The sequence below is a fragment of the Cryptomeria japonica genome, chromosome 5, assembly GCF_030272615.1.
Source record: "Cryptomeria japonica chromosome 5, Sugi_1.0, whole genome shotgun sequence".
In the NCBI taxonomy this organism is placed as follows: Eukaryota; Viridiplantae; Streptophyta; class Pinopsida; order Cupressales; family Cupressaceae; genus Cryptomeria; species Cryptomeria japonica.
Window position 1 is genome coordinate 90,901,581 of NC_081409.1, and position 11,821 is coordinate 90,913,401.

An 11,821-nucleotide genomic window follows, 5' to 3' on the forward strand; every position below is an offset into this window, starting at 1 on the left:
TTAGATTTGAGATCACATTACTCCTATATTGTGTCCCATGGTGGTTATCTAGTTAGTTATGCAAATGGTCACATCTCTTCGTATGTCTCTCCAAACCTTTTCCCCCTTTTTCTATTTCCCATTTCCTTGACACCTAACCCCCTCTCATATGATAGACATCAAGAAGACAAGTTTTTAATCAATTACATGTTTTCTTCTATTTTTTTTTTCTTTTTGATTTGGTAATGGTTTAAAATTTAAAATTTCTCTAGGTAAAACCCCAACAAAATCTAACCAGGGTCTTAACAATGGAATACTATTAGCAAGAAATCTGAGGGATATAGATTAGAGTTGTTTTTCCAAATGGTTTCTACAATTGTATTCTTTATTGCCCTAGACTCAATCCTATTGAGGCAACAAGGAAAGCATTCCAAATCCTAATTAAGTAATGATTTAGAATGAAATATTATATGCATAGATAAGACACAAAATCAAATGTTTTTGTATTCATATATCAAAGTATAACTAGTACATTCCTTATATCTCCTTTATATCTATATATCTTTACATGTCACCTTATTCTGCTAAATAGATCTATCTCTTATACTTATATCTCCTAAAGGGGATGTAGACCTTAGATAATAACCCTAATTTGTATCCTATCTTCGAGGTTATGTATTCTTGAACCTCATTTTTAGTTTACAATTACACATCCTCAGATTGGTGTTTGTATATCGTATTCATATCAACAACTACTAAAGTGGGGGCTAAATGTAGTGTCATAAATTGTGCTCCTGAATTGTGCAAGCCCAATTTCACAGTCTTTTTGACTATTTCTTTAGTTTTCTCTACCCTAGATCATTTTAGAACCATTTCTAGCTTTAAATTTTCCCCTAGTTCAAGATGTGTTCTATGCTACCCTAGATATTTATCATTTATCCCAAACTTAATTTATCTTTAAATGCTAAAATTAGGCCTCGATCCTATGTCATAGGCCTCAACACTCATGTTTCACTTTTAGAGAGTTTATTTTGGGAGGACAAGGATGCCCTGCTCCGTGGTCCCATGAAAATCTATCAAAAATATTTGAGTTTCAAATGACAACCATTGAGTTTTAAAATTTGGTCTTGATCTTTGCATTTGATCATTATGTGTTGGCCTTTTATCAAAAATTAACTTTGTGATCCATATATAAGCTAGTATATTTTCTCATTTTGATATAAACTTTGATATTAGAAAATATCGGATAAATCGTTCACTTAATTCTGCAAAATTGAAGTATTATTTGAAATACTCATTTACATTTGATCATTCTTCATTTTTACAAGGTGATTGAAGCTTTAAGGAATTTTGAATGATGATGGAGCTATTAATTGATGATCAGCTTGTACCTTTCCTTAAGGATTTGGTATCATTCTACGTTGTTCACACATTTCCATGTTTTAATATCTAGATCCAATTTATTGTTATTTGTTATCCTTTATGCATGTTATTCTCTCTTAAGTTGGATTCATGCCACCTTTATTTGAATAGTCTAGAACTCCACTCTATCACACTTGATTAAGGTTTAGTTTTTATTCATATGCATTTCACTACTTCCCACAATCATAGACAGACTTGAGGTTTAGAGCACACACTTTATGTCAGTATCAATTAAGCTATTCATGGAGGTAGGAATACGAAAAAATAGGGGGCTTGACTAAGACAAGCTCCTACATAGCTACAACCATTGTTCCCATTTTTGTGATTGTGTATGTATACATCTAGAATTTTAAAATAGGGTGAAGGTATAGGAAGACAAGATTTATAGTGATAGAGATTGTCATAAAAAATTGAAGAGAAAACCTTGGGATAGGGTTGCCTAGTACCCTAGTATTGTTTCAGCTTAGTTTTCAAGAGGTACAACTTCTACTCTGGACATCTCAAATCTAGAAAAATAATTAGACTGTAAAACTTTAAGACAATGATTCCCAACACATAAGTCCAACACAAATACTCTTTGATTATGGCTATGGGTACACCTCTATACCTTTGTTTCATTTTTGTAACTATCTATTGTTTTTTGTGGGTCTACAACTCTATTTTATTAATTTATCAAGTATTTCAATCATGTTTTAGGACCTAATTAAACATCTCAATCAATCAATCTTCTTTGCAAAAAGGAAACATAACACAAATAGTTTGTCTCTCTCTAGGAAGACTTAGCTAAACTAAACACCTTTGGTCAATTTGTGTTCCAATGTTTTATGGAAAAGAGGTTGGTCTAGGTTGAATTACTAGCTGGTTTAGTTAATCTCTTTTCCATATCAAACACAATCACTCCTTGCAATTGTTTCTCATACAATACTCTACTTTCAAGCATTTTGTAAGTTACTTCAATTGAACGATCTACTCACAAGTAGAACTTTTTAGATATCGACTCACTTTTTCTTTGAAATTTGAAAGTTATGCTTTGATACCACTTGGTGAAGTCATAGAAAAACAATGCACAATAATCATGAAATGAAATGAAACACCAAATAATTATAAAATAGAATTTTTATAAGATAGAAAATAAATAATATAAACTTTAAATTATAATTTTTTAAAATGAAATTTCAACATGCTAAGCCTCAACCATTTGATCACATTCTATAAATTATATTATAAAATTTGAAAGATGTTATAATACAATACTGAAACTTGACTCTACTCTTAGTTACAACTGAATTGAGCTACTTTCAAATGATTAGAAATAATGTTCATATTGTGGCCTCAAGCCTTACGAGTGATAGTGATAATAGAGTGATGCATCTTCATGTGGTATATGCAATCAACACTCATAGATCCCATGTGCCTTCTTATGTGTTTCTTTGCTATAATAAACTCCTTAATGTTGTAATTAATGTTGTAGGTAATGAATGATGAGATTGAATAAAATCCTATCAAGTCTAATACAAAATAAAAAACTAAAATTGTCTTTACATTAAACTCTTTAAAAACTGAATATAACATTAATAGATTAGTATAGAAAATATGTTTCAAATCACAAAATAAAATATACAAAAATGATATAACACGGTAGATCTACAATAGCTAATTAATATTGAAATATTAAAAAAAAAAGCTTAGAAAATGCCAGAAAAAAGATTAATCTATACAATACTATTTTCATATCCTAAAATACTCAGACAATATCCATAGGATTATCCCATGTATAACTTTTACATACCAATTCAGTCGTCTTAACCTCACATAACTATAACCACCAGAATCTCTGATGTGTTATGAAGACTCAAGTACATTTCTTGCCAGACTTTCCTCCTGGTCTCTTACAAGGCTTTTTATTAGTGTTCTGGGTCTTCTGATACATTGAATCTTCTACTGCAAAAGAAGCTAACTGCTCCCTTTCTTCCCAAAAGTCATGGCCATCCCAAGAATTCTCAGGCATGTATCTGTCCTTAAAGTAAAATGTAGAATTCATTTCTCCACTATATACTACAGCATGATTAGGTTTCCACTTATCTGTTCCCTCTACTTTAAAATAGAGATAACACACATCACTTTCTACACAGGTGCCACTTATATTAAACTTAGCAGTGTTATCTGCCTCAAATGGCTGTTGATTGTTTCCTTCAAAAGGCTCACTCAGATGACGATCCATCACCTCACTTTGGCTTTTGTCTCCAAATCTCACACGAACATGGTCTTTCGTACCTGGATCATAATAAACCAGAGTCCGTTTTGAAGTCTTTACCTCTAATATATATGGGCATTCTCCCTGCAAATGCCAATCCAGATTTTTGGAATTTATTAATATAGGAGAATGGAATAACTATACTTAAAAGAATAATAAAATTGTCATACCTTTCTATAGCAAGTATGAGTCTTTCATGGCATATGAAGTTGATTTCTACCTTTTTAGTCTGAACTCTCTAACTTCATTTGGATAATCTCTTATAAATTAAGAATTTAAAACACATATAATACATATTGACCACTCATTAAAATAATAACAAAATAGCATTTTTTTCAAAAGACATCTTTATTTCTGAACACAGAAATTAAATCATACATAAAATTTACGTTTATTCAAGAAATATATTATTGAAAAATATATAAATATTATATTGCTCATATCAAATATTTGTTAATGAAATTTGATAGATGGAATTTTGTCTTTGTTTAATTTAGTTGAGGTTATAGATAGCAAATTTCATCTTTAGTATGAATGCATTGTACCAATGCAAATAGACCAAACTTACAAGCATGATAATATTGATGAGCACATTAGTGTAATGAAGCTTGGGAAAACAAAGTCAATGGGTTGAATGATAACAACTTTCAATATAAAGTGGTGCAACTCAAACCAAAAATCTGTAGATTAATCTACAGAAAAATAAAGAAAATAATCAAGAGCAAATTCAGTTACAAATATTCTCCATTATAGATAGATATATCCTTATTATTTTGTCATTCATAAACAAAAAATACATTTGAAAAAAATAATCCACACAAGCACCATTAGCATGGACTTCTTTTTATTTTTTATTTATTTTTATCTCTACATCCATCCATAACTTATTCTAAGCCTAGCACAAAAAAATTATAAAAAATAAAAAAAAACACATTCCCCCCCAAAAATCCTAGGCAGTGTGGCATCTACCAACCTAACCATTACAAAAAAACATAAAAAAATAACCAAGAAAAAACAGGCGGTTACAAAAACAAAAAGCAATTGACAAAACATAAATAGTAGCAAAGAAATTAGAAAGATAAAAATAGCTAATCTTCCCCTTCATATAGTCAAAATGCTGGAAGAGGAAATTATTGACATGCTTTACATCATTTTGCCCCCCCCTCTAAATTTTTTTGAACCTCCTAATTTACAAAAGTTTGATTGGAGAACTTCAAGAGATTACTATTATTAAAAAATATCCTTTTGACTTGAAGAATCACTTCCAACCTCTTGTTAGAACAAAGATCCTCTTCCTCTTCAAATTTGTTCATTTTCTCTTTTTACAAACACTTGAAGGCTTAGTAGTCCTCCTCCACTAAAAATCATCATTTCTCTTTGTATCTTTCTTACTAGCTCTTATTACGCCTGCACATAAATCATTAAAAATAAAAATAAAGCTAAGGGAATAAGAATTTTCAATAAAAGCTTTATCCTTCCTTCCATTATGCAATTTAGGCATGTTTTTGATTTCTTATTTCATGAGCTGAACTTCATTCTTAGGTCAGTGTGATGTGGTTCATAAGTCAAATCCTTTTGGACATTTTCCTCTATATCATAACTAAAAAGATCTCTACTTTCTCCCTTAATCATCCTTCTTCTCTGCTTAAGGAAGTGATAATCTTTTGTTTCTTTTTCTTCACTAATGAGATTCTCTTGTCGTTCCTATAATTGTTTGTGACAACTTGTGTTCTCTACAAATATTAAAGTTTTCATCACATATGAAGTTCTCAAAGATCCTCCCAAAGATCTATGATCCTTGTTGCAACTTTCTCTTCAATGTGGACTACTTCCACTACCACAACATTTTGGGCCTTCTCTTGTGATAGGTTGCATTCCTTCTTATTACAGTCTTTAAACTGTTCTATTTTTACATCGTATTCTTAAATTTCTACCTATTCCCTTTATCTTCATCTCATTCATCTATTTGTGCTCTCTGTAACTCTTGGAACACCACAATTAAAGGTCTTCTATCCACTAATATTCTAGCCAACTCTGCAATAGATTTAATTTTTCCTTGTTCTAACAATTTTACCCCTTGACTCATTTTTAACTCGATGACATTCCTTTCTGAAAATGGCTCTTGCTCACAAGGTGAGTATTTATCTTCAACATTCTTTTTCAGGTTCTCATAACTCTTCAATAACTTTGCTTTAGATTTATTTTTCCTTATTTTCTTATTGTTGCAGAACTCAAATTCCTCTAACAGGCACCATACCTCTTCCAACTCAATCTATAATTTTTGCAACTGTTTTTGTTTGTTCTATATTATCTTCTGCATTTGCCTTTGTTTTATCTTTTCTTCCACCTTGATTATCCTTTTTCTTAAATTATAATCTATCTTCTTATTTGACTTCACAATTAAATATCGAACAAACTACTACCCTTTCTATTTCATTAATACTTACATAGTCTAGACTCCCTTAACCGTTTGCAACTGCCTATACATAAGTGCCCATGCTTCCCCTTTTAACCATAGAAACATAATAGAACTTAAGCAAACCAAAATAGAGCTCTCACAACAATATTCCGTACACAACCTTCAAGCCGACATGCTCTCATGTAGATTTATATGCTCCTACACCAAACTAATACAGTTCAAACCAAAAAACTGCAGATTAATCTACAGTTTTTTGGTTTGAGCTGCATCTTGAAGATTCCAACCTGCAAACACAGTAGATCATATAGATCACAAAGCTTACTATCACACTAACCTTGCAAACACAATAGATCATACAGAGCACAAAGCTTACTATCACACTAACCTAACAAGAGTTTAAGCCTTGATAAGGACAACAATATCATGCTTTTAGCAACATAGCTTGCCATAAACAACAACTAATATATATATTTATCATCCTTCAAAGAAGTTTTTTATAAAACACGAGATTTTGAATTGCCTTGACCACCGGAAGTGATTTTATTCCATCCTGAAAAGCTGAAAACATTTCCTCGCCACAGACTGTTAGAAATAACCCTCAAACAAAAATGAAATCTTACAAATATTCTCTCAATGGAGGCTGTTAAAAAGAGCAGAAAATTAAAGTTATAAGACCAGGTACAGGAAAAGTATTAAACAACATTGAATATGGGTAATACAAATTAATACAACCTTTGTTATGGCACAGATGCACGCCAGTGGAGCCAAATTTATGAGAAGAAACCAAACGGATTTAAGTCTCCATGCCATATCCACTGGGATTTTCTGCAGAGATATAATCAAAAGAGTAAACAAATAAAACAACCTCAAACTAAAGTTGGGTGTGGCAAGAATTTACCTAAGTTGATCTTCTTATTATACTTCGACTTGGGTCTAAATAAAACCGACAAAAATGTCACCTGCATTTGAATTGTATATATGCCCTCTTTCTTGAACTGATAGGACAGCATTCATGAAGTTCACGTGAAACTGAAGAATATGTCAATCTTTTTACTATTTATATGGGGCATAGGTAATTCAAATGTCAATCTTTGGACTGTGTGTCGGTGGGTATACAGATCGTGTCTTCATCAAATGTCAAATATGTAAGAAGATATTAATTAGTATTTGGTATCATTCATGGTAAATATTATAATGTTTGTCCTAGTATAATTGTTTAAGTAATATGTTTTGGGAGAAAAATAAGTGATTGGTTATTAGAATACTTTTTATTATATGTTTTTTTAATTTATATATATTAAATATTACAATCAATAACATTCGTATTCAAATCAAATCAATGTGTCATATATTGTAAAAAAACAAGGATTGTAAAGGTGAAATAATAGTGAGTACAACTTATGGTGGGGTTTGACATATTGAAGTTTAGAAAAGACATAAATAGTAAAAAATCGTATTGGTTATATTAAAAAATTGATTAAAAAATCAAAGCTAATTATAATTTTTCAGAAGTATAGAAATCAATCATTTTGATTATTTTTCTATTAATATAGTTTGAAATGGAAAAAGAAAGAGTGGTTGGCTATTAGAGTTTGTCATCTTATCATATGTTTCACTCAATTCATACACATTAAATACCACAATCAATATCATCCATACCACAAATCAAATCAAGAAAATGTAGTTATACCTAAAAATCAAATCACAATGTCACATACCCAAATTAAATGAAGGCAGATAAATATTGTAAAGGTCAAGTGATATTTAACACAATCTATAGCGAGGTTTGACATAGTGAGGTTTAGAAACGACATAAATAGTAGAAAATATTACTGATTTTGATTAAAAAAATGATGGAAAGATTTAAGATAATTCTCAAATTTTAGTGCATTTCTATGTCAATAGCATTTGGTGCATTTCTATGTATAATCAAGTTGTCAAAACCAACTTAGAAAGATCAATGAAAGATTCTTCCTACGAATTTTGATATTTTGGTTTAGTATTTTCTACTTGTGCAGTGTCATAAATTTAATACCTCAAAAACATTTCTCACCTACTTTAGTGTGCTTTCCCTTGGATCATTTTGAGCACATTTGTACCCTATTCTTCTCTAACACTTCATCATTAATCCCATAAATTAATTGTCATCAAATGCCAACGTCAGGAGTAAATTGGATACCACAAAATTTGACACTTATGTTTACCTTCCAAAGAACTAATTTTGAGACCATTAGGACACCCAACTCCTTAGTCGTACCAATCTCTTGAAAAATATTGGATTGCAAGTGTCAACCTTTACACTTTATAATTTGGTCTCGGTCTTTATACTTGACCATTTTGTGTCAGCCTATAGTTGAAATAAGCTTATGATCCCTATATGGAGAAACATCTTCTATCATTTATAAGGCTAGATTTTAAGGGAAAACATTTTCCATTCTAATTCAATATAGAGCAATCAAGGCACAACAAATTATTAGCGCTCTACACGTGGGTATGATTTCATGTTTCTCATTTATGGTTATCATATTATTGCATTAACACTTGTAGGACTTTTCTAAAGATAATTGCATCATCACCTTTGTAAATCCATGAGAAAGTTTTTACCTGAGGTATTATCATTTCATTACTATTTTGACTTTGTCCTCCCTAAGAAACACACTCTTTTCTCCCAACCTAGCTATTATGGAGGTGGGAACACTAACATGGGGTTTGACTTAGGAAATCCCTTGTCTAGTACAAACCTTCTTCCCCATTTTTCACATGTATTTTAATATCCAACTATGAAATAGGTATGGGTAGATAGAGTAGATAGTGACAAACATTTCCAGGTTTCAAAGAAATGAAAAATCTTGGACTTATTTCATCTAGTAGCCCTATTCTACCACTTTGACCTAATTTTTTAGAGATAGTAGCACAAAGCAACCTAATATAATTCTTGGTCTCTTTTTTCACTTGTGAGCACCTTCAAACTATAGTACCTAGTGAATTAGTTTGACATAGCCAGTTTTAGATTTCAAATTGAGGTTTCTTCTCTATATCTCATTTATTGATTTGTACCTCTTTGATACAATTTTATTATATACAATCAGTATTCTATTATTTTTATCTAATTTTAGCATTCTTTAGCTAGTTTAGTACACACACAATCAATTCTAATTACATACAACTAATAGAAGTGTGAGTCCAAGGCAACATGGCTCTTCCTTTGGGATAGCAAGCCAAGACCACTTAAACCCTCTTATATTATACCTCGGTTTTGTTTTTTTCATAAAAGCTTTTGTCCCCAAACCTCACAAGCACTCGCTCGTCTGTCCCTGAAAGTGGATAACATGATGTCTCCACCTCTAATGTATAGGAACAATTTTCTTCCTGCATACAAAAATAAGAGAGAACACTTTTATTAAACCCACAAATGAGAAATAGCACTTTTATTAAGACCCACTAAATATGTACTAGCAACACGCAACACCTTCCATGTATTGAACCCATTAGCTCATTAAACAATTAAAGCGCTGATGAGAAAAAGTTTTGATTGATAAAGAAGACTAAATATGTATAGACCAGTCATTAACTCAATAGGCTAAACATTGCATAAGTGTCTAGGTTGTGCTTTAAAGTATATTTACCAAGATACGTTTCACACAGATATTGCAAAATAAAAACAAACAAGTCCGAGAAAGTCACTAGAAATAAAATTGTTGACATACATAGAGAATACACAAACTATTCTAACATTTGCTCGGACAAGTTGGAGTGAAGTGAAAATGAGAAGGAAATGCATTATTCAACTCTTCTACACAACTTTCTTGCTAAGTTTGTACAAATATTAGAAATCTAGGAAGCCACAATGAAACGACTAACCATACCTTCCTTTGTCAAGGAACTCCATGGCCTTCTCCTTATTATACTTAACATAGTTCACTTTAGTTATTAAACAAAATTTAAGCATTGCAAAAGAAAACTATTGATGAGGGCAAATGTGTTCAAATGAGTGTGAGTCTGACCTTTAAAGTAATCATTTATTGTATGGAAAATAGGATAAAGGTGGCCGTCCCACGTAGAGTGCACTGATATGTATAAAGACATTATTTAATATTATTCTATTTTTTTTCTATGACAACATAGGATTCTAAAAGCACATTTGAGGTCTCTATCACAATTATTGTAAGAGACACTCATATCAAAGTAAAATCTGGGATGATTTTGGTTTAATTTAAGTTGAGGTTATGAATGAAGATCTTATTTTAAAAATAATGTAAATCTATGAGCTTAATAGTCTAGAAGGGATAGAAAGCCAGTGAGCATACTAGTTTAATAAGATTTGGGAACACAAAATGAGTGGCTTAAATGCTAACAACATTTAATGCAAAGGTTCAAATTTGCTAACGCAACAGATCAGTGAAGACATAAGACAGATGATCACAATAGCCTAACATGAATTTAAACCTTGATGACAAAATAACAATACCATACTTAAACCAACATACTGTACCATGAACAACAACTAATATGTATTTATTACTTTTCAAATAGAAAATTTTGAATTTACTTGACCTCAAAAAGATTTAAATAACCCGTCCTAGAATGCTGAAAACATTTCCTCCCTATAGATTGTTAGAAGAAAACCTATAAGAACACAATGAAACCTTACAAGTATTCTCTCAATGTAGAATGTTAAAAAGAGTAGAAAACAAAAGTTAAAGAATCGGGTACTGGGCATGAAGTAAACAACATTGGATATGGGCAATACAAATAAATACAACCTGTGCAGTGGCACATATACACGCCAGTAGAGCCAAATTTATGAGAAGAAAACCAAGAATCTGAAGTCTCCATGCCATAGCTCCACTGGGATTTTCTGCAGATATATAATAAAATAACCTCAAACTAAAGTTGAGTGTCGCAAGAAATTATCTTGATCGCCTTTCTTATAACTGGGCAAATCAGGTTTCTTGTCTTTCAATCTTGGCATCTTTAATTCTGCTTCACAATCAAGGTGGAGAATCAAAGAAAAAAGGCTGAGAGTGTTGAGACATCATTGGCCCACTATTATCTTTAAATGATTAAATTCTGAGAGTAAAGTGAAGCTTCAAATACTATAAATGCTTCTAATACAGTATTCTGCAAGCCATTTAGAGTTGTGAAGAAGAGTATTTGTAAGATGATAAAAGATATCTTTTAAAGAAGATTAGGGAACCAGTGAATCCTACGAATCTTGGAAAGACAACCATTGATTAGAATAAAGTGCTTTAAAAAGATTGACGCACTATTCTTCAGTCTAGTCGTTGGAAAATATTGGTGGTGTCATAATCTCCCTTACGAAATGAGTTACGTAGCTCCTGTAAATTGAAAGAAAGTGAGGAGAGTAACCGTCAGTAAGATGTAATTTCGGCTTGAGTGCAAATAAAATCGACACAAATCTGTATATATATCCTCTTTCTTGTACTGATAGGACAACATGCATGTAGTTCATGTGGGACTGAAGAATAATTCAAACTCTGGTTATCTGTAAACTCAAAAGGAATTTATAAAGAAGAGTTTTCAAAAAAAAGTTTAAGTATTTCTTCTGTATGATTTGTTTTTTAAGTTTGTTGGATAGACATTTCTTTAATTCGAATGCAATGTTTAGACGACATGTCATTGAATATATATATATCTTGTGCTCACTATCAAATATCAAATATGTAAGTTATTAGTAGTATATACATGGTAAATATTATAATATTTCATATGTAAATTGTTTCAAT

At 31.2% G+C, this 11,821-nt stretch overlaps 1 protein-coding gene across 2 annotated transcripts; it reads right to left on the minus strand.

Annotated features, from left to right (window-relative positions):
• Positions 1-3,042: 3,042 nt before the first annotated feature.
• Positions 3,043-11,045, minus strand: LOC131876312 (embryo-specific protein ATS3A-like). 2 transcript variants are annotated; one of them, XM_059221264.1, is made up of 4 exons: positions 10,838-11,045; positions 9,324-9,443; positions 6,807-6,899; positions 3,043-3,739 (listed from the first exon to the last, which is right to left on the minus strand). In XM_059221264.1, exons 1-4 carry the CDS (start codon positions 10,913-10,915, stop codon positions 3,254-3,256), a joined length of 777 nt encoding a protein of 258 aa, XP_059077247.1. In that variant the 5' UTR covers positions 10,916-11,045; the 3' UTR covers positions 3,043-3,253. The 2 variants fall into 2 exon arrangements, with proteins under 2 accessions (XP_059077247.1, XP_059077248.1); XM_059221265.1 differs by lacking the exon at positions 6,807-6,899.
• Positions 11,046-11,821: the final 776 nt, after the last annotated feature.